General features: G+C 49.9%; 11 protein-coding genes across 11 annotated transcripts; 6 read left to right on the forward strand and 5 right to left on the reverse strand.

Annotated features, from left to right (window-relative positions):
* Positions 1–83: 83 nt before the first annotated feature.
* On the forward strand, positions 84–1,860 carry FIBRA_03193 (uncharacterized protein; the record flags this gene model as incomplete). The annotated part of the gene is made up of 11 exons (XM_012325038.1): positions 84–128; positions 180–365; positions 420–561; positions 611–690; positions 740–846; positions 900–951; positions 1,002–1,136; positions 1,198–1,269; positions 1,329–1,416; positions 1,481–1,731; positions 1,783–1,860. 11 exons carry the CDS (start codon positions 84–86, stop codon positions 1,858–1,860), a joined length of 1,236 nt encoding a protein of 411 aa, XP_012180428.1.
* Positions 1,861–2,934: 1,074 nt separating this feature from the next.
* On the reverse strand, positions 2,935–3,373 carry FIBRA_03194 (uncharacterized protein; the record flags this gene model as incomplete). The annotated part of the gene is made up of 3 exons (XM_012325039.1): positions 2,935–2,985; positions 3,050–3,180; positions 3,238–3,373. 3 exons carry the CDS (start codon positions 3,371–3,373, stop codon positions 2,935–2,937), a joined length of 318 nt encoding a protein of 105 aa, XP_012180429.1.
* A 1,018-nt stretch (positions 3,374–4,391) lies between these two features.
* Positions 4,392–7,378, reverse strand: FIBRA_03195 (uncharacterized protein; the record flags this gene model as incomplete). The annotated part of the gene is made up of 18 exons (XM_012325040.1): positions 4,392–4,598; positions 4,652–4,691; positions 4,747–4,901; positions 4,955–4,999; positions 5,051–5,167; positions 5,225–5,458; positions 5,516–5,704; positions 5,756–5,839; positions 5,891–6,041; positions 6,100–6,155; positions 6,207–6,301; positions 6,350–6,459; positions 6,514–6,602; positions 6,653–6,811; positions 6,861–6,982; positions 7,047–7,103; positions 7,160–7,270; positions 7,330–7,378. The coding sequence occupies 18 exons, from the start codon at positions 7,376–7,378 to the stop codon at positions 4,392–4,394; spliced, it is 2,070 nt and encodes a 689-aa protein (XP_012180430.1).
* A 240-nt stretch (positions 7,379–7,618) lies between these two features.
* Positions 7,619–8,797, forward strand: FIBRA_03196 (uncharacterized protein; the record flags this gene model as incomplete). Its single annotated transcript, XM_012325041.1, has 4 exons — positions 7,619–8,364; positions 8,415–8,599; positions 8,650–8,720; positions 8,777–8,797. The coding sequence occupies 4 exons, from the start codon at positions 7,619–7,621 to the stop codon at positions 8,795–8,797; spliced, it is 1,023 nt and encodes a 340-aa protein (XP_012180431.1).
* A 1,109-nt stretch (positions 8,798–9,906) lies between these two features.
* On the reverse strand, positions 9,907–13,013 carry FIBRA_03197 (uncharacterized protein; the record flags this gene model as incomplete). Its single annotated transcript, XM_012325042.1, has 14 exons — positions 9,907–9,990; positions 10,050–10,247; positions 10,300–10,431; positions 10,484–10,633; positions 10,688–10,816; positions 10,868–11,132; positions 11,189–11,337; positions 11,402–11,566; positions 11,614–11,787; positions 11,837–12,259; positions 12,315–12,490; positions 12,548–12,614; positions 12,666–12,809; positions 12,867–13,013. 14 exons carry the CDS (start codon positions 13,011–13,013, stop codon positions 9,907–9,909), a joined length of 2,403 nt encoding a protein of 800 aa, XP_012180432.1.
* Positions 13,014–13,354: 341 nt separating this feature from the next.
* FIBRA_03198 (uncharacterized protein) lies at positions 13,355–16,664 on the forward strand (the record flags this gene model as incomplete). Its single annotated transcript, XM_012325043.1, has 13 exons — positions 13,355–13,807; positions 13,856–13,975; positions 14,040–14,292; positions 14,354–14,461; positions 14,547–14,702; positions 15,392–15,436; positions 15,494–15,691; positions 15,742–15,830; positions 15,881–15,990; positions 16,044–16,136; positions 16,185–16,294; positions 16,347–16,438; positions 16,488–16,664. 13 exons carry the CDS (start codon positions 13,355–13,357, stop codon positions 16,662–16,664), a joined length of 2,004 nt encoding a protein of 667 aa, XP_012180433.1.
* A 342-nt stretch (positions 16,665–17,006) lies between these two features.
* FIBRA_03199 (uncharacterized protein) lies at positions 17,007–18,084 on the forward strand (the record flags this gene model as incomplete). The annotated part of the gene is made up of 3 exons (XM_012325044.1): positions 17,007–17,267; positions 17,345–17,998; positions 18,058–18,084. The coding sequence occupies 3 exons, from the start codon at positions 17,007–17,009 to the stop codon at positions 18,082–18,084; spliced, it is 942 nt and encodes a 313-aa protein (XP_012180434.1).
* A 590-nt stretch (positions 18,085–18,674) lies between these two features.
* On the reverse strand, positions 18,675–20,177 carry FIBRA_03200 (uncharacterized protein; the record flags this gene model as incomplete). The annotated part of the gene is made up of 7 exons (XM_012325045.1): positions 18,675–18,686; positions 18,744–19,096; positions 19,159–19,337; positions 19,391–19,496; positions 19,582–19,787; positions 19,849–19,964; positions 20,016–20,177. The coding sequence occupies 7 exons, from the start codon at positions 20,175–20,177 to the stop codon at positions 18,675–18,677; spliced, it is 1,134 nt and encodes a 377-aa protein (XP_012180435.1).
* Positions 20,178–20,708: 531 nt separating this feature from the next.
* Positions 20,709–21,938, forward strand: FIBRA_03201 (uncharacterized protein; the record flags this gene model as incomplete). Its single annotated transcript, XM_012325046.1, has 4 exons — positions 20,709–20,748; positions 20,795–21,114; positions 21,176–21,511; positions 21,564–21,938. 4 exons carry the CDS (start codon positions 20,709–20,711, stop codon positions 21,936–21,938), a joined length of 1,071 nt encoding a protein of 356 aa, XP_012180436.1.
* Positions 21,939–23,430: 1,492 nt separating this feature from the next.
* FIBRA_03202 (uncharacterized protein) lies at positions 23,431–24,717 on the forward strand (the record flags this gene model as incomplete). The annotated part of the gene is made up of 4 exons (XM_012325047.1): positions 23,431–23,476; positions 23,545–23,864; positions 23,930–24,247; positions 24,337–24,717. The coding sequence occupies 4 exons, from the start codon at positions 23,431–23,433 to the stop codon at positions 24,715–24,717; spliced, it is 1,065 nt and encodes a 354-aa protein (XP_012180437.1).
* A 304-nt stretch (positions 24,718–25,021) lies between these two features.
* FIBRA_03203 (uncharacterized protein) lies at positions 25,022–26,917 on the reverse strand (the record flags this gene model as incomplete). The annotated part of the gene is made up of 8 exons (XM_012325048.1): positions 25,022–25,036; positions 25,089–25,191; positions 25,248–25,447; positions 25,504–25,646; positions 25,716–25,818; positions 25,875–26,240; positions 26,290–26,451; positions 26,501–26,917. The coding sequence occupies 8 exons, from the start codon at positions 26,915–26,917 to the stop codon at positions 25,022–25,024; spliced, it is 1,509 nt and encodes a 502-aa protein (XP_012180438.1).
* Between the last annotated feature and the right edge of the window lie 197 nt (positions 26,918–27,114).

Below are 27,114 nucleotides of genomic sequence, written 5' to 3' on the forward strand. Positions count from 1 at the left end.
CGGACCCTACTATTGACTTTCGCCTTCGCAAAAAGGTGCTACTCAGCAATCCGGAACTTGCAGCCCTTCATCGCGAGCTCGTTATGAGTAGCCAGATAACGGAAAATGAGTTCTGGGAGGGCCGAGAAGTGAATCTTGATTTTTGCTCTTCATATAGTTGTCCTGATGGGGTCTGAAAGCATCTCATTCTAGCACAAGCTGCTGCCGAAAGTCAGAAGCGTGGAAAACCTGGACAACTGGTGGACCCTCGTCCTCAGACCGTAGATGGAGAGATCAAGATTATAATAACCCCTCAGCTTGTCCATGATATATTTGAGGAATATCCTGTTGTTGCGAAAGCTTACAACGATAATGTACCAAATAAGGTGTGCACGAAATACCCCTAAAGTGAGATTTCTCAGATAGAGAATGGCTGCCAGCTTTCAGAAGCCGAGTTCTGGAAACGTTACTTCCAGTCCAAACTGTTCAATGCGCATCGTGCTTCCATCCGTTCTTCTGCAACACAGCACGTGGTTCAAGACGATCCTATTTTTGATAAGTACTTGGAGAAGGATGACGACGGTATATTTTAATGCTTCAACGATGCTAAATTCTCAATTCGTACTCGCAGAGCTGGAGCCTCGCAGGCTTCGGGAAGAAGCTGTCGACATCTTCATAGATTTGAATGCCACTCAAGAAGATCATGACGAGGTAACGTGATTGTTATCTGCATGAACTTCACATCCTCATGGCTTGTTAGACAGGAAATGTCAAAGATATAACCATGCAGGCGGGAAAGCAAAGGGCTGTACTCCCCTTGATTCGCAAATTCAATGAGCATTCCGGCAGGCTTTTGAATACGGCGCTGTGAGGCCCTTCGAAAACTGACTTGATAGATTTTCTGATCTTACGTGTAATAGAGGAGAGCGTACTGCAAAACGCAGGCGAGTGGATGTGGGAGAGGGAACAGATGTATGTTGTGGTATTATCTCCCTTTCGCCCAGGACTTATGATTGCCTTAGCATATCTCGCAGCTGGATCTGGATGATTTACATGACAGTCAAACCTCAGTGGGTATATTATTGGATATGCAAGATCGGCAAAGGTATTTTGAGAGTAGAGTGGCAGATTCCTCGGGGCAGCTGGCCGTTAATGAGGTGAATGTCCCTCCTTATTCTGTGCGCAATGTTCCTGACAATGAAGTGTGCCCCGTGTCAGGTTTTGGATATCAATACAGCTCTGAAGGAGTTTAAGCAAAGCTTATCCGGCTGGACCGATAATCTGAAAAAGGTTTGTGGACTTTTGGGGGTTTCTGTGCAGGCAGTACCGATACGAAGCTCATGTTTTAGCTCAAATTGGAACGCAAAGCTGGAGAAGAGGCACTTATTGCTATGACTGAGAACGTCTCTGCTCGCCTGGAAGTGAAGATGAAGAAGCGTTCGTCTATTTCCAGTATTACTTGCGGCACCACATTTATTAATTGGATTGCGTGCTGCCCTAGATGACATGCCTGAAGGCTTGTTCCGTCAGATGACAACGTGTCAGACAGCTGCAAATGAATTTCTACGCCAATTTTGGTTATCTGTCTATCCGCCAGCGACAGAAGGGCAAACTTTAGCTATGCCAACGCCGGCACAAAGAACAGCAAAGGCTACCAAGATGGCTGGATATCTGAGCAAAACACCGAGCAAAGTGACAGCACTAATCGAGACTGCCCGGCGGGAGGGCGTGGATCCTTCGCGTGTGGAGGTGGTGAGTCTGCAAAGTTTACCGCTCATCTAAATGATCGACATTCCATGTCAGGCTATGCAACCAGCATTGGATGCGGTTGATAGAGCCCTTGCATTTTGGCATGCGAGAGGCTCACAAGTGACTGGCTGAGTACTCTTCCTCGTGCATGCACATACTACTCTGCGAAGCCACATAATATCACGCTCACTTTCTGGTTCTCGCCTGGCGGAGATCTGCCCGTGAACAGCGTCCTCGTCTTTGAAGCTTGAATCTGCATTTCGTCCTTGGGGTCTGCCGCAAATCGCTGTCGGACAGTCTTCTCGTTCTCAACATCCCTGTTGGTAATTTACGGTCAGGTGAAGGTTGACATTCATGATATCTGGTAAGGTCATTGTCTAGGCCGTGACGCCCCAAAGGTGTCTTTACTGAACGATATTCCTTACGAAGGTTGAGGTTCTGAACGCATGCACTCGTACAACAATCTTCATTTATTTCCAATCGCTCTGTCACTATGCCATGGTGTTATTCACGCTCAAAATAATGAGCTTCTGATAACAATTTATAAGCTAGAATTATCGGTTTCGATAGCTGTTGAGATTTGTAAGAGCTAGTTGTTGAGCTTCTCTGATCTTATCTCCAGATGTGGTTAGCGCGTCCGGGAACGAGATCAAGCTTCTTATGGCGACCTCTTCAAGAGGTCGGATAGTCCGGATGTGATGGGGGTGGAGGGGCGGAGGGGCAGGATTTTGAGCAAAAAGACGTGCATGATCAGCTGCTGGCGTTGCGAACGGTACCAGAAATGACCATCTTTAGCCCATTTCAGGAGGGGGAAAGGCTTGCTTTATCCAATTGGCACTTTACCAAACCCTTTCCATTGCAGAAAAATAGTTGTTTTTCCATGTTGTGGAATCTCCTATCTAAACACCGCGGCTCAGAGTACCAATTTCTATCGCTAACGTAGATCCTTCGCTCACATGCTCGCTGTTTGTGTCCACGCGGTTAGGTCTTTCGATCAAGCTCATATGTGAGGGCAGCGTCATTCTTCGGCCGAAAAGATGATGTCATTACAACTACTGAAACATTTATTCTTTGATCCTGCTGTACACTACGGATTCGCGTCTCCTTGAATTCATCGACACCTCCTGGTCATTCAATGGATTCATAGCAATGGCAATTGGCAGCGAGCAACGGAGTGCCTTTGTTGACTACTGTCAATAACCACCACTAGAGGTGAGGCGACTGGTAAGGGTAAATCTGGAGCTTCTCCTTATCCCACTGATCATACAACGTCGAGGAAATGTGAGTGCATTGCCAATTTGAGAACAACAAAAATACTGACCACTCCCTCCTTGTAGTAGACATCTTCCTCCACTGTCTTCCTCACAGTCTCGATGCTGTCTGCTTCAAAGATAATGATTGATCCAATCATCTTCTTCTCTGCGTCGGGGGACAAAATGGCGCCTCCGATTTCTTATGGCATGTATAAGGATCATGAAGTCTATAGACTTGCAAAATCGTAATGCTCACTCAATATACCCTCGTGGTGATGCTCCCTCGCGCCCTGCAAATGCTGTGCGCGTACGTCCATCCGGCTCTTGAAGGCCTCTGGATTGGTCATGTCCGGAGCATACAGGATAAAAGTGAAGTTGCCAGGAGCAGGCATTGTTCACGAGGATGAATAGATAGGTCGAGATGAATATCTGTGTCGTTTGTGGGGAAGTGGGGATGACATATCTGCACGACTTGCACGTTTTATAAGTCGATTCGGGGTTGAAACAGGATGGAATGTGAATTTACAGATTCACATTCCATCTTGTTTCAGCCCCGGACCCTGTTTGACAGAGTACTTACTGACTGTCAGGCTGGGTCACAAGGCCAGGATCCCGCTCCATGCCCGAGTGATCCACGTGTGGCAGAAACTGGTCGAAATGAGCGCATGACGAAGGCTCAGCAGCGGCTGACTAAGGAGTCAGAGCGCGTCGGGAAGTGTTGCACAGCTTATCTTCAGTCACTGCGGAGACCTCTTTAATTGGCCTCCGGCCGTCTTTCCGCCTTAGTCAACGAAGTTGATACCGATGTCGTCGTCTATCGCGCTGCCTCTACTGCTTGGGATCAGCCACCCCCTTCATTCTTCCTTTAATTACCTCGAGAAAATGAATCTCAGCATTCGCGAGATGGTGAAAATTCTGCGGTTTGGTGTGTGTTCGTCCAGATATGGACTTCGAGTCAGCGAAAGATGAGAAACGAGCGAAGAGATACCCGGTGTAAGCGAGACAACGATGTTTCTGATGATGAATTGTTACCTCTCCCAGACGTTCACTGCACATGCAAATTTGGCCCCTAATCATCTTCCCTGAGCTGCCATAGTCCCATCTTCTCTTAATTACCCTCGCTAATATATGAGACCATGTCCTGCAGGTTGCGGAGCTACCGTATCAGCGACTATAGCGTATGTTTTTTGTACAATGACGGAGTAACATTCGGCGCCTTTTTCGTATGTCTCAGACACCTACCCACCCCAACAACTCCGCTAGACTTTCCCAGATGTGACGGTCTATTGTTGTTGAGGTTGCTGTAAACAAAGACAGCTGGGGCAGTCATATATTGCGAAGTGTTTTTCTTTGCATTGGTACTTGTAAGGCTGCCCATAATAAATGTGTTCCATATCCAATAAAAAGTGATTATGAACTAAATGGGCTAGGTTGTCGCTGTAGCTGTGATCCAGATGACGTAGTGCACTCATAAGTGGTGAACATGACAAGAAGATGTAACGCGATCGCATAACAAATGAAAGCGGTCCGCGTTCGACGATTACCCAAAATAGCTCTGGTTAACGTGAGGACTCCCCTTTCCAGTGGATTAAGAGATTCGTAAGCTCGTGTCGCCTCCTGTACGGCGGAATAGACGTCAGTAGATACTCTTCCTCGCAACGCCAACGCACCCTTCCCCGGAATGCTTGAAACGGATTCATAGCTTCCTCACTGAATAGATTAAAGGTGATCACTTCACTAGTGCCTGAAGGAGACGAAAACCTACTAGCGCGTGCGATACTTGCTCATGTCATCTGGACGAGGACTACTAGACGGCATCGGGTCGAGAGTGGAGGGCCGCACGGCCGCGTCTTCCCGGTAGCTTTGCATATAGCGGACCTTCTCGTAGAGTTTGAGATTATCTGCTTGAAGACTCTTAACCTAAGTTCAACTCGTATTGGTAACTGCATTTTCTAATCAACGGCTGACTTCACCTCTCCCCTGAGCTCAGAGATGATATTGAATTGCTTGCGTAACTCCTACAAAATGCGTGAACACATCACGACCGTAAGCAGGTGCAATATACTTACATCCTCCAATTCAGCGTTCCGTTGTCGGAATCTGTCTCTTTGACTTGTTACAATTGGCAAAATGGACGTGTCTGCCGAAGGGACAAAGGGTATTGGCGTAGTTCTCGCCGAAGAGTCCTATGAGCCGGCATAATTAGGCTTGTGATATGAACTTTCTCAGGCTCAAGAACTTACGTTGGTTCTCTTCCCAAGCTCAAGACCTGCCAGCGCATCCGCAGAACCTGAGGCCAACAGGTCGAGAGAATCAGAAGTATGACTGAAGTCTCCGTTGGTTTTGCGTTGATCAAGTTGCAGGAGGTCATTCTCGAGCTTCTCATTGAGCGCGCGTTGTTTGTCCAACTCAGACTCGGTGACTGCAAGCTCCACTCGGGCTGCTTGTAGGGATACTTCCAGCTCTCCATGTAAAATCTAAAAGCATCGACGTCAGTATACACAGTTCAGTTATGCGGTAACCGTAGTTCTTACCCTAAATTTGGTCAACTCCTCTAGAATTCGCTTGTTCTTTGTAGCCAACAGAACCTCAAGAGATCGTCCTTGCTGAGCATTTGCTTTCTCCGCATTTGGGTCTGGAAGTTGCAAGCCGAGTGCGTCACTTTTGCCATTGACATATGCATCGTCCTGATCCTCATCCTCTAGCCCAGCAAACTCTACATACTAAAACACAACATGAGATCTCATTTGTTGACATGCGTAGTTGATGCAGACCTTCATAATTTCAAGCTCTCGCTTAATCTCGTCGTAATCACTGTAGTTTTTCAGCTTCTGCTTCAACTGCTCGATCTCGCCCGACTGGGCAAGCTCAAGTAGAAGCTATAATAGTAAACCACTCAATGGACGAACCTTGGTCTGTGACTCCTTCGCAATTTCCTCAATGTTCTTGACAGCCATAGCTTGTGAATCGATATACATCGACTTCTGAGCTTCGAGTGCCTGAGAGAGCTGATCGATCTCGGCTTCAAGTTCTGTAATTTTGTTCTCAAGATCTTGTACGCTGTGAAAGCGCATGATTAATGGCAAGTCTCGCAGTGTGGACGCAAATGGGTGCTGACCGGTCGGAGTGCCCCTTCCCGCTTTTAATTGCTTCAATTTCTGCACGCAGGAGCTCCTGCAGTACATGAGCTCATGTCCAAGAGTTAGTGGTAAGCATTATACTTACGTTTCGTCGCTCTACGGTTGCGACTCGGCTGTTGGCTTGTTCGAGGTCAGCGGCCATCATATCCAGCTCAGCTAATTTCGCTACAACTTCTTGGTCTACAGAGTGTTTCAGCCACCTTTATGGTCTCCTTACCAGCGTCCTACCTTGACGTTGGGTATGGTCGAACAATTTTGCTTGATTAGTTTCATTCGACATACGCAAGTCCCTAAGCTGACTTCTTGTGAGGGCAATTTGGCGCTGAAGATCCTGCTCACTGGTATGAAAAGATGATAAAAATGTATAGTACGTCAAACAATGAATCTCATACCGTTCCTCATAATTGCGTATTTTCTCATCATATGTGGCATTGAGCTCGTTCTCTTTCTGTATGACCCTCTCCTGGATCATCTCTTCCATCTGCCTCGCATTGGTAAGAGCAGGGGCGCGACTGAGGCCTGTCAATGTACCTTCTGCTCAAGTTGCTCTATGCGCGTATCTGTCTTCTTCTTGGCAGCTTCCAAGGCACTAGCTTCATTCAGGCGCTTTCGCAATTCAGCGTTCTCATCGCGTATCCGTTGCAGTTCTACTTCAAGTTCGCGCGCCTCAGCAGCCTTGACTGTCTGGTCCTGAAGAACAAATTGACAAAGAAGAAAATCAGCAACGAGGGATACGCACAATAGCAGCTTCAAGGAGAGGGTAAGGGTCAGGTGCTTCGGCGAGGACTTTATATACGTTGAGGAACGCATTTTCCGCAGACTTGGATCGTTTAGTGAGATTATCTATCTCTGTTTGATATGCTGCATATATTACAGTTGAGTGGATATGATCGACATCATTTAGCTATGCGTGAATTAATCATACCTTTTAGCAAGCCTTTGAAAGCAGCTAGCTTGTCTTCATCCGGTATCTTTTTGAACTCTTCCAGGAAGAATGCATTGGTTTGAGCACATCCATGAAGATGAACAAACACCGACCTTTAGTGCGATCTGCAAGAGCCTTACGACCAACTACGCTTTCTTTCTGATTCTCAACAAGCTCAATGCCCTGAACATCCAGTGTTGTCTGAAGTTCAGACAAGTTGATGCCTGGGTATACATTGCTCACTCAAACCTCTTAGGACTGACATGCGCGAGTGGCTGCGTACCTTTCCAAGTCGACAGCGCACCCGAAAAGTTCTGTTCAGAGGAAGCCATACTGCCGCGAACACATATAATGCGTAGTGTTCCCGGAAAGAGGGATAATAACGGGACAGTGGGTGTGATAGCGTCCTATACGGCTTCGTCCAGCGTAGCGGTGGCGGAGACGGAGCGTGTCGCTGGTATGAACGGTTTGCACGCGTGCCCACAGATAGAAAGTGTTTCTCACGGACCCATTCTAGGTCATCGCTCAGTTGCTCGCGGTGTCGCAGTGCTGGCCGTCTGCCTTCCGACGCGATGAACGTAGCCAAACGCATGGTGAACGCTGCCGTGCGCAGCCGCTCGTATGCCACCATGTACGTTCCCCCAGCTTCCCTCGAGAACGTAGTTGTTCGAAGACAGACACCAAAACGTACGCCGGAATCGCCCAATTTCTACACAGGCCGTGCCGCATACTTCGACCAGGTCAATGCTCTAGAACTTGCTCTTCAGCATACACGCTCCGCTTTACAGACTCTTCAGCTTCTTCCTTTGCCAAGTTTTGTGCGCGAGTCCATCCCACCAGGACACCACGTGTGGTTGACCAAGCTCGGCCTCACCGAAATGCTCAATGCGCCTCTAACAACCTCTAGATATCGCCGCTTGCTTGGACTCCTCAACCAGCTTGACAACTACCGCCGCATAGCTGAGGTTGCAGGCGTTGAAGGTCTAGCATCTCGTGTCGCTGACGTCCTGGAGATTTTTGAACGCGAAAACAAAGAGGCTTTCCTTGCACGAGGGAAGAGAAAGCCCGTCGAGTTTGATGAGTATGGACGCAGTTATACTGTCGGAAGAAGAAAAGAAAGCGCGGCGCGTGTTTGGGCCATCGCCGTGCAGAAACAAACTCCAGATGCACCGTCAGCCAGTACTGAGGACCAACCACTCGACCCATTACCGCAGCTAACGCCGACCATCACGTCCGCCATGGGGGATTCTCCCCTACCTCCCACAGAAATAACGTCTACCAATGTTCTCATCAACAACATCCCACTCTCGCAATTCTTGTAAGTGCCTGTATGTCCGATTAGCTCTAAAGAATTCATTGGTCCTCCAGTCCTCTTCCCGCCGATCGTGAACGTGTTGTCCGCCCGCTCAAGATCGCTGGCCTGGTTGGTGCCTACAACATATTTGCATTGGTACGGGGCGGTGGTACTACTGGTCAGAGCGGCGCTATCAGTTTGGGTATCGCAAAGGCGTTAGCTGCTCATGTCCCAGACGTCGAACCGCTTTTGCGCAGAGGTAATTTCATGTAACCGCTGAGTCCTCAGATACTGACAGATGAAATGCAGCAAAACTCCTCAGGCGTGATCCCCGTATGGCAGAGAGAAAGAAAACGGGACGTGCCAAGGCGCGGAAAGCAGTGAGTATTCATAACCAAAGTGCGATGTGGGGGCTCCAGTTAAAAATCATTGGCAGTACACCTGGGTCAAACGTTGATGGCCTGAAGTGGCCTCTAGTCTTGGTAAATCTGGGGATGAGTTTTACCTTTTTACCCTCCGTACAATCAAATATTATTACTTTCCTATATTGCCTCAACCCCATGGTATCTCATCTTCCACCTTGCGCTTATACTTCCAACTCGAGACCCTACGGAAACGAATGGATAATGGTTGCGCGCTCGCTCATTAGAGTATCACCTAGCGGATGTAGGTTACAGTTGAATGACACATGTCAATTACAGACACATCCAGGTCACATACATGCACTCATAATATATTGGGGACAAGTATATAATGTTACATCAATTGAAGAACCAACACCACATCTCAGGCAAAATCATTCATGGTGGCTGTAATCAGCACTAGCTGTGCAAATGTTCCAAATTCATAACAACCACCTATTCATGAAAAAGTTAGTCATCACATCTGAAAGATAATCAACAGGGAGGCGAAAGAAATAAGGGCAGCTGTCAGTATTGCAGAAGTAAAAATCGTCAACTGGCTATAGGTCATAACCATTGGACTGTTGAGCTTGAAAATGTGATTGTGTTCATCGTTCTGTCCTTTGATACAGATTCCTCCCACCACCTGCAAGACAGGGATGGGTACTCACATGATACAGACTAGAATGCACGGTGAGTGGTCGCCCTGCCCCGCCAAACGGCCAAACTTCAAGTACTTGGTAGAGGAGAAAGAAGTAGATGTCCGCCACAAATCCAAAATTTCAATAGATATCAGAGCGCCTAGTCCAAGTTCACACGATACCACGCCCCTCGCGTGAAACAAGGACAAGCGTTACACAGCTGCGCATTTCTTTGGCATCCTCATGAGGCGTTGGAAGCGCATGTATTGGCATAACACATTATGCAGAGAACATACAAGACGGGGCAAAACATAGCCAAGTGTCAAAGCAAACACATCGAAGGTAATAATATACGCAAAAGCAAAGCAATTCTCTTCATTGGAAATACAGCTGCTGAACCTCCCCCTGAGAAAACGCTAGATTGCATGCGGGACACTTACGTTGCCGAGTAGCTATTCGCGCGTCCACACACGACTTACAAAACGCTAGAAGTCATCAAAGGTTAGCATAATAAGAGCAACATTTTAAGATGAGATCCCACAATGCATGCATTTGGTGATCACTGTGTTGCGCATATTCTGGCGGCACGTTGAACACTTGAGAATACTCTGAATGAGTTTCACGAATCAGTAACTATCAGACTCTGGATGCACATGGGAATCCATACCATGCATTTATCAACTTCACTTTGCAGTTGGGCTTCTCTTGTGGTCGCGCTCGCGCTATGGTTCTGTGACATCGCTTTCGTCTTCGCAACATGCCGTTCAGCTTCTTTGTGCAGCAGCGCTGTCTGCTCTTCGCGACTTCTCAGTTCAGCTTCCGCTTTCGTTCGAGCATCTACGATCTCCTTGACTTGAGCATATGACTAGACGCATGAGACATCAGTTGAGTACGCGAGAGCAATACAGCGAGCTCACAATATCAGCGCGTTTTCGATCGCCGGTAGCACGATTCTGAGCGGTATGCACCTCTTGCTCCAGCGTGTTGATGACATCCTGCTGTTTCTCGATCTTTTTCCTACGCACAATCGATTCTATGTCCATGACGCTCTAGAGGTAAGATGAGAACCGTCTCTATTACTGAAACAGACATAAAACTCACGACTCGTTCACTCAGGCTCTTTTCACTTTCAACGAGCTTCTCGATGACTTTTGCTTGCTTCTCGATATTGCGAACAAGGTTTTTCCTTTCATTTTCGGCCGCATCTCTATCGCGCATCGCAGCAAAATATTTGCTTTCGACCTTTGCCCTCTGATACGCTTGCAGTAAGTCTCAAGTCATCAAAAGAGAGCGGAAAATGTATACATCTTGAATGACTTTGGTAAGACGCTCCTCCATCGCGCTCAAGTCATAGACCTTGCTTTTGACCTGGCGATCAAGCTGTTCCCAAGCGGCAGACAATTTATCCATTTCTGCATACAGTGATTTCTCGCTCTATGACCAGCCGTCAGTTCTTCCAAATGCAGGGAAACCCATGAAACATACCTCATCACGTTGTCTCAATTGGAGACGCAATTCCCGGATCTCGCCGTCCTTTCGTTGTAAACGTTGGGATAGTTCGCCAACATCCGGAGGAAGAACAGTCGAAGACTCGCCATATGTAGCCCGATACTTATCCAATTCTCGCTGAACATGGATCAGACGTTCTCTAACGTCCGCCTCAGACTGGATATGTTGTGCGATGTTGGGATGCTCTTTCTGCAGCGGAGAGAGAGAAGCTTCTAAGCCCTCTAAACGAGTGTTGGCGGAGCTACATGCGAAGAATTCATTTCAAGGACACATCGTAATGAACACGTGAATACACACTCAAGCTTAGCTTTCAAATCATTGACATAATCTTGAAGCGTCTCAGATTTGTCCTTGAAGAGAAATGCCATCAGGTCTTCATCGCCAATGTTCGCCGCAAGTCTAGTCCTCAATCTAATGGTCTCCGACTGGAGAACTTTGACACGTTCCTGTACAAATCTGATTAAGAAGTCTTATGAGCAGACTCGCATGTCTTACGGAACACGAATCCACCAGGTTCTTGTACTCATTGATGGAGCCGAGCTTGACATGTTCCTTGTGCTTGCGCTCAGCTAGTTCAGCAGCTTGCTGATCTCGCAGCTCACGAAGACGCAAATTCTCATCATTTTTCTTCGCAAACATCGCCTTGTACTCCTGAGTGACTTTTTCCAACGCAGCCTAAATAAAAGTGAGTGCACAACATTGTAAACCAAGAGTATACGAACAGTCATAGATTTCTCAAAGTCTTCTCGACTAGCCCGCATATGGTCAAGCTCCTGGTTAAGCTTGTTCCTCTCGTCCTGCAGCACAGTGATAATCTCCCTGTCTTTCGAGGCCTGATCCATAACAACCTTCCAGTACGCGGACCCCGTTATAACAGACTCTGGAATGTTACGTAGCTGTCATAGTGAGTCAGTTATAAGAAGAGCAGCATAACAATTCACGTACATCGAGTTTGAACTTTTCAATCTCGTTGAGAAGAACGTTGTTCTCTTGTTCCAACTTGCTGATTCGTTGTGCACGTATATCCGCGATTTGCTGTAAACTATCAATCTCCATATAACCCGACTCGCTGGGAACAGAAGGCGTATGCTGTGGTGAAGTCAGGACGGCCACCCAAATCAGAAACGCTCGAAACTCCCACCAGTTGACCAAACCACTCACTGCTGGAGGCTCTGGAATGGGCTCTGGGGATTCAGTTTTCGTCTCATTCTTAACTGGACGACCCTGGATGGCCGCCACGGTGTTGCTCTGAAGACGATCCCAGCGTCTCTCGGTTGTAGCTAAGTCTTCTCGATATCTGTCTCGCTCAACTTCGATATCTCTCAGCTTGACTCGCGTGAGAGACAGTTCAGAGCGTAAAGATATACACTATCAATAGAAAAGATTTGATTTCGATAACAAACAGTTGAGCCAGATTGCTTACTTCACTCTGGGCCATACAGCATTTGCGATATACATCTTCCTTGGTTTCTAGGGCTTGCCCACCCAAACGTATAAACGTATTGACAAGGTCTTTGGTCGCATGCATCTTGTTACGCAATGCATCTGCGTACTCGGGATCGGAATCGTCAGAAATGTGATAACTTAGGTCGAATAGCTCTACAAAACTTCGTATGAGAGCTACTGACATTTACGAGATCCGCATGCACAAATTACCTTCTGCCTTGACTGCTGAGGGCGGTATGTCATCAGGTTTCAATAAGAGGCGAATCGTATCGACAATCTGTCGCAGAGCTTAGACGTTAGCCCAAAGTCATAATTCTTCGATACGAACCTGAGCCCAGCACGCTTCCAATGCTGCCAAACCTGCCTCGCAGGTATTTCGACGTCGCTCCAATTCGACGATTCTTGCCTCACTCCTCTCGTGTTCACGAGCATAGTGCTTCATCCTCCTGTATATTGCATCTTTCCGGAAAATCTATCCTCGACCGTTGTATGAGATTAATACGTATGATAATTATACATGAATATGCACCTCCAAATTGTCGCCATCTTTTGGTTCGTCGGGGTGAGGTGCAACTCCATTGGCCTGACTGGGACTACGATCGCCACTGACAGCCCGTTTCTTGGATATAGACTGCTCCGCATCCTCTGGGTGCGGTCTCTTCTTCGTATCGGACATGACTCAAGAAGAACGGCAAGGTCAAACCGGAGACGTAGTCATGAAGGTTGAGCAACACAGAGCAAGTCGTCGGGGACGAGAGGAACTTGAACTCTTTGAGCTCCGCTAGACGAACAATTGAATCCCCGCGAAGCGGGATGAAATGCGTTACGGCTCACGCGCCCCCACGCACTCACGGCGGCGTGACACTATCGACTCGTATCATAGTATGTGACTGGGCGAGTGGCCACAGCTTGACTAGTACGGTTCTTGGTCTCTAGTCCTCAGTGACCCATTTGACGCGGCACAGTCTCAGATATCTTTCGCTCTGAAGACCAAATATACGGCCAAGAACGGTCGTTATGGACTCTCCGAATATCTCGGAGTTGAACGACTTACACAATGGTTCTCGATTGCTCTCAGAATCGTCGATCCTCCATAACTCAAGTTCTGACTCCTTGCGTACCGGGCCCGGTGGAGATGATCTTTCTCTTTCGGAACTATCGCTGTCCGATCGTCCACCACCTGGTCCACCGCGCAGACCAAAATTCAGCCTTCTTGCGCGACCTTCTCAGCAGGAGCTTGACATTGCAGACGAGAGCGGAGTGAGCGATGATGTTGATGTTGATGTTGATGTTGGCCAGGAAGGAGTCTTTGATCAGACGATGAGGCAGGAAGATATAGAGAAAACGCAAAGAACAGCTGCCAAGTCTCGCGAAGAGAGGCTCCAGCATGATTTGTTCATTCTAAAAAAACTGAACTCGGCTTTTGAGACCTATAAAGATGCTCTTCGAGAAACGAAATCGAGTACGGAGGTTAGTTCCATTTCAGTCTGAACTAACATATGACTGATAACTTGAAAGCGAGTGGCAATCCAACTGGAAAATACAAACACGTTATTGGATAAGTATGTGAACCTTCTGACAAAATCGGAGAACGTCGCTCGATTGATTATGGACAAGCGATGGCAAGGTGCCGAAGTGGTACGCAGATGCATCCGAAAATTGGATTTTGGCTTGCACCCTCACCTCTGTTCTTACCAATCAGGATGAAGAGATACTCGAGCGTGAGCAGTTGGAAGCAATTGCTCGCGCACGCCGTGAAGAGGAAGAGCGGGTACTTGCAGAGCAGCGTGAAAGGGAGCGATTAGAAAGGGAGGAGAAGGAGCGCAAGGAACGTGAGGAGACGGAAAAGCTTCAGAGAGAACGGGCTGAAGCCACGAAATCTACTGGGAGAGGGAGTGGAGTTCGAGGTGTGAGAGGTACTAGAGCGTCGCTGAGAGGGGTGGTCCCGCGTGCAGGTAAGTTCCTACATTCATGCAGGGATAGCTGATCGATCGATCGGTCGTTCTCTGAAAGCAGCAGCAGCGGCTAGCACCAGGGGGATGCGCGGTGTCGCTTCGGCAGCAATAAAGCGACCTGCATCTTCTGCTTCCACTCGGTCGGCTAGTGGTAGTGGTACTATGCGAGGTATCGCGAAGAAGATCTGATTCTGGGTGTCGCCATTCGACTGTCTAACACAAACTGCCGGTCTGTATGCCTGTTGTACTGGCAGCTTGGACGGCAATTCTGCCTTGCCTGCTCGCCCCACCGTCGGACAAGGATATGACGGCTGCAAAGCTCCTCACACTCGATGAGCACATCGTGGAGCCCGCTGTATCGCCGCATCGGGTTACTTCGACACCTATCCATCCGGAACTCAAGACACAAGGTGCACTGTTGCTACTGGAGTCTCATATATCACGATTGTTTCCCAAGAGTGGTAACATTCATCAAGTGATCCTACTACGCAGTTAGCAGACGTACTCCTGGCACCTATAATTGGCTGTCCTAATCTCTCCATTGAAATGTATTGTTACCTCTATCGTCACGGTTGGAGTAGAGGGAACAACAATTGTTACGGGATTCTTCTGACATACGTTTCGTATCATCGCGAGGATCAAACTGCCATTTGAGACGCAAAATATATCGAATGGTGAGTCATAGCCGTCCGCAAACTTGGGAAAGGTTGGTCACTTTTCGCGATTTAAATCAAAATTCATTGACTCATTAACTGTGCTTGATCATGTTGCACTATGTGGCCTCGTACACTGACACTGCCATCCTTTAGCACGTCAGTTTATGAGACCTCGCTCCGAACAACTGACTCTGAGCTGTGGACTGAAGTAGCAGCTGATTAAATTTCAAGTTCCAGTTCAGTTCTTCCAAGTTCCAGTGGACGTCCAAACACGTGACCGCGTCCTTGACGCGTTCGCGGGAACCCTCGCTGTGGCACGGCCCGGCTCTTTCAGATATTCTCAACCAAGCTTGGCTTTGCTGGCCAGAGTTGATCTCATTTTCTTGCTGCTTCACCTCTGTTCAGTAGAGACATGGCGTTTTCATATCTGATATTTCTATCAGTTTGGGTTGTCGCCGCTGTGTGGGCTGGCAGTGTCCAACGCGGAGGTAATTGCTCCGTGAGCAACCAGCGACTCGAGCACGGCACATACCATTTTTACACAGATTGCGATTCGATGAATTACTGCACGTCGTCTGGAATCTGCGAGCTCAGAGGTTGTAGGAGGGACCAATTCCCCTTTGGATATCCAAGTGATGTCACCCTTCCTCCATTATGCGGTACTGGTCGTTTTTGTCCGGATGAGGAGGACCGATGCATCTCCCTCTTGACAGTTGGTAGCCCTTGCCAGTTTAACCGAGATGGTATGTCATACCGCTACTCCGCAAGACGACTGCTCAATGATTAAATTCAGATCAGTGCATAGGACCACCCAATCACAGAGAACTTACCGACGGAACTGGGTTTGGTTTGAATGTCAATGGATCTGTTTGTCTGAACAATGTGTGCATGTATGCTCGAGATTTCTTGAATATGCTGATTGTCGCTGATAGCTCTCACCCAGGTGGGCGAATGCATCCGTTGGCGACGCTTGTCAAGTTCAGAATATTGCATTTGTTGCTTTTGGTCGCAACGGTATCAATTATCCGGACGTTGTCTCTAGGTATTTCTACAGTATCAGCTCCCGTTGAAAACAAAACAGACTCCCATTTCCAGAGACAACTGCAGAGTTGGTGCGTATTGTGATAGTCAGAAACTCGCCTGCATTCGGACAAAGAATATTGGTGTTACATGTAGTGCGGACAAGGAGTAAGCTATCCGTTCGCAGTATGAGATGCGGCTCATATTTCACGCTAGATGTTCGACATACAATTGTCTGGCAGCTGGTATTTGTGGGCCCAGGACCGATGCCCCGGTTCATGTATCGACATGGGTATATGCAGTGGTCGGAGCTGGTGGCTGTGGAGGTGAGTGCCAGTGCACCTATGGTCGAGTCTCATGGCTGATACGATCTCACAGCCATTATAACGATACTTGCGAGCTTGTTCTTTTTCCATAAGAAAGAGCGCGATGCAGAGAGGGAGAAGCGCATACAATACTGGCAAGAACAGGTGGGCGATGAGATAACGCCACTTAAACTTTGCTTACCATGCCGATCAGAATGCGTTGCGTCAGAACCTCATGCAGATGAAGAAGACCGCCCACGACTACTATCCTTCTGTCCCCGGTAGTAGGAGTACGTTACGAGGATCGCCCTTGGTCAACGATTCCGTGATGTTCGATGCAGATCAGACCCATCCTCACTATGGGAATATGCAGTCCAGCGGGGCGCCCTAACATAGGGAATGAAGACTTCAGGCGATCGACTGCCAGTATGAGTACTTGCTGTAGGTGCATATGACAACTACTGGATTTGTAAATTTTCTTCGGATTTTTCCATGGCTAGTGGTTATTGTAAGGGACAAGGAGCAGATTTAAACAATATCAGACACCCGGTTAATAGCGTTTTTGAGCAAACAACCGCTTGATTCATAGGCGAATTGGCAGCTTCCATATATGGCTGCCAAGAAGGTTCAGAACGCGGTTGTGCGTGATGTACACGCTCGCGCGAGCCGCTCCACAACAACAGGCTTATCCGAGTACTCCCACTAACTCCAGCACAAGACAACGACCAGATTCATGACCTCGACGGCGCACTCGCCGTCAGTCCCTTCGCCGGACGAAGAAGACATTAGCCGAGCGAGCGCATGGACGGGAGAGCGCTCGTCTGCCGAGAGCAGTTCCTCCGGTGCGAGAAGACGCAAGGAGAAGGAGAGCGACCAGGAGACATTACATGAAGATGAAACCGCAGATGCCGAGGCATTTGGAGAAACGTATTCAGGAGCAGACGAATATCCTCCTACCAAGGAAGAAGAAGCAGAATCACGGAGGATAGAAGAGGTGCGTCTGGATCAATCAGTTCTTTGTTTCAAGTGTTGATCAATGCTCCTTGCGCGCATACACACCTATCCCAATAGAATTTACGAAATTGGGAGACTGCAGAACGAGAGCGGCGGAAGGCTGTGCGCGCGTCGACGGTGTCCGCAACGCCGGCGACAACTGGACCGTCGTTGGTTGCAGACCTCTCTCGCAGGGCTAGCTGGCTATGGCCAGGGAGCCGAGCAAAACAAGCATCTCTTGGCGGGGTTGGAACGCATCGAGCCCTGCGCAATGCTGACGACACCGTCCCCCTAGACGACATCGAGGCCAGTCCCGCAGTATCCCCGTCCCCTCCACCATCTCCTGGAGCAGGGGAAAATCCCTTCATTACTCCGGGCGGCTCCACCCTCTCCCTTAACGACGCCGGACAATCCAGCATCATGAAAGAGTCCGTGTCCATTAACCCATTCAATGATGGCGACCTCTCGCCTACAACGCCCACTGCAAAGCATCCCAAGCTCAAGTCGTCTCTCTCTCGACAGCCTGCGCCGCCGCCCCAGCCTCTTGACCTCCCCCGACCACGCAGTCCTCCGCCGTGGACCGAAATACCGCACACAAATCGACCGCCAGAGCCCGTGCCGCCTCCCGTAGTGGCCTCGGTTTCGCCAAGCGAGCCACCCGAAGATATACGGTGGTGGACAGAATGGTTATGCGGCTGTAGTGAGGGCCGAGATCGTGGCGGTGATCACCAGGTATGTTGTGCAAGATCTTGTGGCGTCAACTCCTGCTAACCATACATTCGTCATTTCAGGCTGGGCGCACGAATCCATTTGAATGATCCCTTCTCCCTTATGATTTCGCTGTCCAGTGTAGTTTGTACTTGTGAGCCAGACGTCTCTCAGTGTAGCCCTTTGCTTGTTATTAATCTTGCCAGCCCCTGTCCGCGCTTTGTCTATGTAGTATCTATTTAATGTGTTGAGTACTTCGCCCTATACCCACTACAACGCCATAAACATTTGCGAATATCAGTAGATGACTCCCTGAGCCTGATACCGCGTGATTGTACATGCAAGTAATGGGTATACCCCTTGCCCAAGCTCACGAGCTGGCTAGATCGACTTTGCCACACGCAGTTTCTCGGGGCACGGCACTGTCTCATCATTGACGGCGATGGATATGGCGGACATATACGAGGCGACAACATTATCCTCGATCTCATCGATAAATCACTTCCCACAACCAGGGCAGCAATGGACGACGTCATGAATGAATACATCACAGTCGGTACAAAAATCGTTGTGGCAATCTGGACAGCGATACCGACCGAGAGGGCTCATGCCTTCTCCAGAAGCACCGGTCACAGATGTCACCGCGTCTTTGAAAGGAGTAGCACACCCGTAGCAGTTCAAGCTGGGCTCCAGGATGCCATCAAGGGCCATCCTATACACAGAACGATACCTTAGCCGGCCAGTACAGTACATATCAACAGGAACGCACGCACACAGCCTTGTATGTCTTCACAGGGAAGAGATGGTGGTAGCTCCGCGCGAGGTGCGGCGAGCTGACGATCATAAGACCACAGATGTCGCAATCTGTCGGGACGTCGCACACCTTGGCGCAGCAGCGCGGGCAGAGGAAGCCCTCGCTCTTCAGTTGTGAGTGGCACGCGCACAGGCTCGGTGCGGACGTGTCTGGCAGGCGAGTCGGGAAGCCCATCATCATCAGGTCTGCCGAAGGGTTGCCAGCGGGTCCGCCCTTGGTCCGCGCCACGGCGCGCTGAGCGGGCGGCGGGATGAGCTCGAAGAGCAAGTCTTTGAAATGGCCCTCATTGAGCGCGACGCCAAATTGGCCTAGTGTAGGATGCCAGATACATGGTGAAGGCCCATTATTCATAATAAAGAGAGTCGCTTACCACCGGTTTTATCGCAAAGTTCGCGGCAGATCTTCATTTCAGCTGCAAGCGCAACAACGGAGATTCGGATGCGATCCTTGACGCAGTCATCTAATGAGTCGTGAATATTCCCTGGGTCGCAGGTCGTGAGCGAGCCGAAAATGATCAAGATCTCGCGGGATGAATGGGTTGGAAGATGTCTGCCCGATTTAGAGAATGAGAGTTCATTCGGGAAAACAAAACGCAGACCTACCCCATACTCGCCCGCGCCATGTCTATGGCATTTTGGAGACTTGGTTCCCCGTTCGGCTCCAGTTTATGGCGCTCGGAGATAGCTTTTAGCACATCCTGCGGATTTCCTACCGTAACATGCCCGAGATGTAATGATGCAGTGAGTGGCGCAAGCTGCAAGCGTCGTACCGGACATCTCCCCGATTCGCTCACCAATCCCCCCTCGCATCCCCACAATACCAATCTGGCCCAGAGGATTCTGGTCGAACCATTCTGTGATGAACTCCCGGGCGTACTGGAGCATCAAATCAAACCGTGTCGGTCGCATGTCGCGATCCATCATCGCGGAGGAGAGATCGAGGAGCAGGACAAGGTGTCGGATTATAGCTCTTCGAATTGCAGTAGCAGGAGCCAGAAGTCTTGAACAGTAACGGCGAGTATCGGAATGGAGAAAACTTTGAACGCAATACAGGGACGTACCGCCGACGTCTTCCTCGTGCAATCAAATCCTCGACCGCTCCCTGCAGACTTCCTGCCTCGTCCTCCTGGACAGTGTCCCATGACCGCGTATAGGAAGCCTCCCAAGCGTAGGGTTGCTGCGCAGCCCAGTGAGTACTTCCACGTCGCAGGATACTGAGCGAACCGACCTCACTGGCCTTCCCTTTTCCCTTATCCTTCTGCCGTCTGTCGATGGCCTTGCCCTTACCCTTGCCCTTTGTGCGGGTGCCTTCGCCAAAGTCGTCGAAGATCGAGACATCAGAGTCCGAGTCTCCGTCCATGTAAGACGGCTCCAGGCGTCGAGGTGGCATGGCAGAGCGTGCTACGAGCCAAGTGGCGAGCGACTCGGAGCTCCCAGAACTCGGAAAGTAGTGGTGACCCAAACAAGGCTGGCTGCACGTGGACTAAATTCAAGCCTCGATCGATCTCATCGGGCGCTCGGCAAAACCGCCGGCGAGTCGTCACTCTCCCTCGTCCGAAATGACTTTGGCACGGAGTCCGAGTCTCCAGCTGCCAGCACCAGCCAGTGACGTGTCTTGCTCATCATCCTTTGCGCTCACGAAGCCCTTCCCTCTCCAAAGCTGCGTAATGGAACTCCAACGAGCCTCACTTACTGGACCTTGGAGCTTGAAACCTATGGACGTACCGTGCCATCGTTTCCCGGTGGTGCCTCCCTGCATTCTGCCCGTCTCGAGGATGCTTATTTCTCGTTTATCATCTATTCGCTGTACAACTGACGTCACCTGAATGATCACCGGCACCTTCCAAAGTGTATATAAACAACCCCCTGTCGATGGCCCATAGTCCACACAGGTCTGTTTATCATTCAACGATCACACGCGATGTCGCCTCAAGTCGAATTCAAGGGCTACGCACTGATTGGTCTGTAATCCTGGATCTGCCGTTCTTCTGCTGACAATGTCTCCAGACCCATCCAAGTGGTCTGACCTGAAGCTCGTTACCTTTCAACCGAAGAACTTCCAGCCCGAAGACGTCGAGATTGCCATCACCCACTGTGGGGTTTGCGGCTCTGATCTCCACACCCTCTCCCAGGGTTGGGGTGAACCAAAGCTTCCGATCGTTGTAGGCCATGAGATCATTGGCAAAGTCACCCGCGTTGGCGATAAAGTCTCTGGTTTCAAACCTGGCGACAGAGCCGGCGTCGGTGCCCAAATCGGCAGCTGTATGAAATGCAGGGCCTGCAAATCGGACTACGAAAATTACTGCCCTAGCGAAATAGAAACATATGTATGCATATATGTTCTTTCGCATCTCGAAACTACTAAGCTATGATCAAAACGAATTCTAGAATGGTGAATATCCCGATGGTATCATCACCCAAGGCGGCTACTCCACTGCCATTCGTGCCCACGAACGTTTCGTCTTCCCCATTCCTGACGAGATTGAGTCGGCCCACGCGGCGTCCATGCTTTGCGCTGGTCTGACAGTTTTCTCGCCTCTCAAGACGTACGGCGCCGGCCCTGGAAAGAAAGTTGGCATCGTCGGCGTCGGCGGACTTGGCCACTATGCCGTGCTTTTCGCGAAGGCCATGGGCGCTGAAGTTTACGCGTTCACTCATGACACTAGCAAGATCGAGGATATCAGGGAAATGGGTGCTCATCATGTTATCGACGTTAATATCAAAGTCAGTGTACCAAGTCTGTTATGGAGCGAGTCTGCTGACATCGTACGTTTAGGATTTCGCTAAGCCGTTTTCTCATACACTTGATATCATCCTCGCGACAAGAGACAGCTATGAGCCTGACACACCGCTCAGTGATTACCTGTCCATGCTCTGGGTACATGGAAAGTTTATCACGGTTGGCATTCCCAACGTCAACAACCCTCTACCTCAGTTACATCCCTTCGCCTTCGCCGGAAATGGATGCCTTGTTGGTGGTAGCCACGTTGGAAGCAAGAAGGAATGTCTGGAGATGTTGGAGCTTGCGCGATCAAAGAATGTGCGCCCGTGGATCGAGACGCTCCCCATGAAGCAGGCGAAGCATGCGCTGGAAAACTTGAATGCGAATCGTGTGCGCTACCGGTATGTCTTAACACAAGATATTAACTAGACGTTGAATAGGCACGAACGGGTCAAAACGATTGACATGCCATATAATTATATCAATATTGTCAACGGAATATCAAAGCTTTTTATCCTCCATTTGCGTGCGGTGATGAATGAGTCCTGCCCTCGAGCAGTAGAAACCATCTCACGTTAGTCCATGCGAGGCATCTTTACTCAATCAACTTCGGAGTGGACAATCTTCCAGATAGCTACTCGTGATGGAACCGAGAGCCTGACTTGGTCATCGAGCGTAGCGTTATCAGAATGGTAATTCAGCTATCAGGGGTAGTGTCATATTGGCATTTGGGACGCAAGCTCGTGAAAGTGTAAGATTTTGACCAGCACAAAACTAAACCATGGGAAACAATCAACATGAATTCATGAGTCCGCCGCGGAAGGGGGTGGGGAAGCGCACTACAACATTACATGCACTAACTGTGAGCATCCAGGCATGGCTCCCCCTCACGATAGAATCAGGGAGTCCCAACTTCCTGATTCAATCGTCACGGGGAGCGATGTCTAGACGGCTCAAGCAGGGCGTGTACGGGAAGAATCATGGAACGGTACTTGTATAGCATAGCAGGCCACAAGTAAACGTGAGGATGGTGGATTTGAAGGTGTCCAGACACTGTTCACTTTCACGATGAAACCAGGAAGTCTCTTCCTGGTTCAATCGTCAAAGCGGACAATGTCCAGACACCTTAATGATAATCGAGTGCAGGCAAATGCGCACCGTCAATGATTGCTCGTCTCCCCTTCGGGGGCGAGATTAGTATAGATTAGTATGAGGAGCCAGCTGCATCGACCGAAGTGCTGTGCGAAGCGAGACAGGCTGGGTAAGGGGTGTAAATATACTCTCTGGGTGATGTTTGCAAATATTTGCCATGCAAGGCCCTGGTGGGCTATACGGTCAAAGCACCAAGTGTTGGCCGGGGAGCCGCAGTGGCGGCATATCGATTGCCGGTGCTTTGGCCTCTCAATTGTGAGACAATCACCTTGCTTTGTCCTTTGAAGAATAAACGATGCCATATCCATACGTCAGGTGTGGCGCCTCCTAAGCGATTGGTTTTCGTACTACTTTTTCCATAGATTCTCACTGATGATTGAGATATCGACCGTAGAACTTGCCGCACAGTGCAAAATTCGGCGACGGGACCTCAGTGAACGTGCGAAGTTGACGTCCGTACTCAAAAGAGATGGAATATAACACTTGAATATTCCGAGGACGAAGTCGCTATCCACAGAACCTCCAGAAAATATTTTGCACGTATGCCGTCTGAGAGTCAAAGTCCGCCGGTGCCACCAGTGGCTCAGCCACTCCCAATGAGGTAGGGTTCTTGCCAAATATGGTATCCATTGTCGAGAAGCGCCTCCATAGGGCTACGTCTGTCAGTCCTTGCGTGCGATGACGTAGAGGTGTGTACCGTGGCTCTTGCAGCTTTTAAGTCAGAACTTCCTGGGTTATTTCAGCTGCCCTCTCTTTCCATCCTCCCAACATGTCGAACACCATCCAATTCAAAGGCTACGCTCTCACTGGCAAGTGTTCATACTATTTTGGCGACTATATGCATGTTCCCAACATCATAGATCGACTTCATGTCCTCATACAGATCCGAGAAAATGGTCCGACCTACAAGTCCTCTCCTACCAGCCCAAGACTTTCCAGCCGGACGATGTCGAGATCGCCATCACGCACTGCGGTGTCTGCGGATCCGACGTCCATACCCTCACCCAGGGTTGGGGAAAAAGCAAGCTACCCCTTGTCGTCGGCCACGAGATTGTCGGGAAGGTTGTCCGCGTTGGAGACAATGTCAAGGACATCAAGGCAGGAGATCGTGTCGGGGTCGGAGCGCAGATCGGGAGCTGCATGCATTGCAAATCGTGCGAGTCGGATTATGAGAACTATTGCCCGAAGGGCATCCCAACATATGTGAGTTTCCTGAAGGCGACATTATAATCCCAACGGAACGCATGCTCACCTTCTCATACACCCAGAACGGCGAGTATCCCGATGGCGTCATCAGCCAGGGGGGGTACTCTACTGCTATACGCGCACACCAACAGTTTGTCTTCCCTATTCCCCACGAAATTGAGTCTCGACACGCAGCGTCTATGATGTGTGCGGGTTTGACCGTGTACTCCCCGCTGAAGACCCATGGCGCTGGTCCAGGGAAGAAGGTCGGCGTGGTTGGCATTGGGGGCCTCGGGCACTACGCAGTTCTCTGGGCGAAGGCCATGGGGGCGGAAGTGTATGCATTCACGCACGACAGTAGCAAGATGGACGATATCAAGAAGATGGGTGCTGACCATATCGTGAACACTGGCGACAAGGCAAGTACAACGAATCGTTCATAGACTGACGAGATGCTCCGGAGTTCTGATAACGATCGATTGATCCACAGGACTTCCACAAACCACTCTCCCGTGCCTTAGATCTCATCATTTCGACGCGAGACGTGTTCGACCAGAATATGTCCCTGGACACTTATCTATCCATGCTGTTTGTGCACGGCAAATTCGTGACTGTCGGACTTCCGGATGCAAATAATGTTTTGCCAGAGACTCATGCCTTCAGCTTTGTGCCGAGTGGATGCTTCCTTGGGGGCAGCGCAATAGGAAGCAAGAAGGAATGTCTCGAGATGCTCGATTTAGCCAGGTCGAAAAAGATCAAGCCATGGATCGAAGAGATGCCGATGTGCGATGTCAAGAAGGCCCTTGAGGGTGTGAAGCAGAACAAAGTTCGCTATCGGTACATCTTGACACAAGACATCGAGAATAAGTAGGCGTTTATTGGAGAGCGGGATAAAGAAACCTGTAGTGCCGTCGCTACGGTGTCCATCATGTTTACAGATAATCACTATATTCGTTGTTACATCAGATGTTATCCGTAGAGCCAAAAAATGAGATGAGTGACACACGAGGGCAGGATATATATACTTGCAAGTACTGCACAGCATATCTAGAGGGGGACATCTTCGAAACTCACACATGACGCACGCAATCTCACTATGAAGATATCGAAATCACCATAAAAGGTAGGTATAGTACAGACGGTAGATGCTCTTGTATTACAACGACCAAGAATGTTTACGCTAGGGCACCCTGCATCGAGAACGTAAGCACAATGACAAATTACGAGCCAACGAACATGTACCATGGGGTCCCACAAGGGTAACATCGTCTTCTCCCCCTTCTCAAACACCTGGACGAGGTTCTTGGGCGCAAGTGCCTTGGGCACAACAACTTGATATACGAACCTACAAACAAATCCGGATGAGCACTGACAGAATCATCAATCGTTGTAAATACGCACTGCTCGAACCACTCATCGGTCATGAGGTAGTAGCCCTTGTTGCCTGGGGCATCGCCCCATGAGTTCTCGACCTTGTAGCGCACGGGCTTGCCCGCCGCGTCGAGGTGCACGGCCGAAATAACCATCGCGTGTGTCATCGCAGACTCAGACGTGCGGAGGCGGTCAGCTTTGGTGAGCCCGAATTTGATGCTGAAGGCGTTCTGCATCGGCGCAGGATCAAGATGAGTGCCGTGTGACAGGCAGGTCAGATGCGTACCTCGTACTCAAAGAGCTTGGTATCCATGACGCCAGCCTCGCGATCAGAAAACTGGCCTACGTCGCATCCGAAAAAGACGGGTTGGCCGGCCTTGATCATCTTCACAACCGCGTCCTTGAGGTTGTCGATCTCCGTATTCACGTCTGAGAGGGGACATAGCATCAGCTTCGCGCTACATTGAGCCTTGAGCAGAGGAGATGCAGGAAACTTACAGAGCACGTCGCGTCCGCCCCACACATTGCCGAGCTTGTCGACCGAATAGAGCTTTCCAAATTCATTGCGCGGGTCGTGAATAAGCGAGAACGAGTCGGTTGGCTGGGCATAATAACGATCAGACGGTAATTGGGTGCCAAGATCATTAGCGTGCGCACCAAAAACTTGTTGGTTGCGAACGTCTTGCAAAATTCGAGTGGGGTGCCCTCCCAGTGGCCCACCTTGCCGTCCTTGTCGTAGTAGTCCCACGAGAACTGCTCTGTCGGCTTTGGGGGCACGCCAAGCGTCGCGGTCATAATCGTGTACACGTCCTTCAAGAGGTCCTCCTTCTTAGCCCGGAGCGAGCGCAGAATTGATTCCTCAGACAGGGGCTCTGACTGAGCGGCCGCGCGCAAGGATGCCGCAAGCGAGCGCAGGACGAGCGCGTGCTCACGGAGCTTGCGCTTCAAGATCCCGTTGAGCGGACTGGAGAGCGAGGAGTGGAGAGACTCGGGGTATGCCGCTTGCGGGACGACACCGTATCCCTATGAACGATGTTAGATTTACTACACGGAAGAGGGTGAGGCTACGTACCTCAAGGAGGTTGACTATCATGTCCCACTGACCTCCGTCGCTGATGAGATCTTGTGCGGTGTGGAACACGATGCGGTCGTCAATCGGGAGATCTGCATGCTGAATGGAGAGCTCGAGGTAGTAATTGCACTTGTTCAGCTTGTCCCAGAAGAACAGGTACGACTGCAGCAGTGTCAGATGCATTGTCGGCGACCAGAACGGGACACAGTACCTGGGAGAGCTGGAAGTCCTCGAGGTTGAGCTTCTTCATGACGTTGTATCGCAGGACGTTAGTCGCGGCGAAAAGCCAGCAGCGGCCAGACGACTTCTGGTTGGTGATTGGTCCAGTTTCGAAGTCGAGCTGAGTATTGAAGACATGGGCGTCCGCGATCTTAGCAGGGCGGGAGATGAAGGTGGATCGGAGGTCGTTCTGGGGGAGGATCGTGCGGGTGAGCTGGAGCTTGGGGTCAGCGGTGATGGTGTCCTCCCAGAATTCTACGTTGGCCAAAGACAGAGAGCCGTCTGCAGAGGCGACGGGGCGCAAGTGTAGAGATGATAAGGAAGCTGCGACTCGCTCGAGAGTAGCCTGCTTCTCGTCGTGTGCGCCGACAGCAGCGGCGACTACGGGCTTAGATCCAGATGCGCCCATGTTGAATATGGGGTGGGCGAGGGGGTGAAGGAGGAAGATGAGGAGATAGGGAGGGGAGAGGCTTCGGAGGAGGAACAGCCGTAGTTCAATGTCGGCACATGCTATTTAAGTGCTAGCGAATATAAGCGTGAGAGGAGTTGCGCACGCAGCGCGATAAGTAGTCAGCACGCCTGTATGTAAGGAAGGGGCGCGATCGA

The sequence above is a fragment of the Fibroporia radiculosa genome, assembly GCF_000313525.1.
Source record: "Fibroporia radiculosa TFFH 294 genomic supercontigs, scaffold1727, whole genome shotgun sequence".
NCBI lineage: Eukaryota > Fungi > Basidiomycota > Agaricomycetes > Polyporales > Fibroporiaceae > Fibroporia > Fibroporia radiculosa.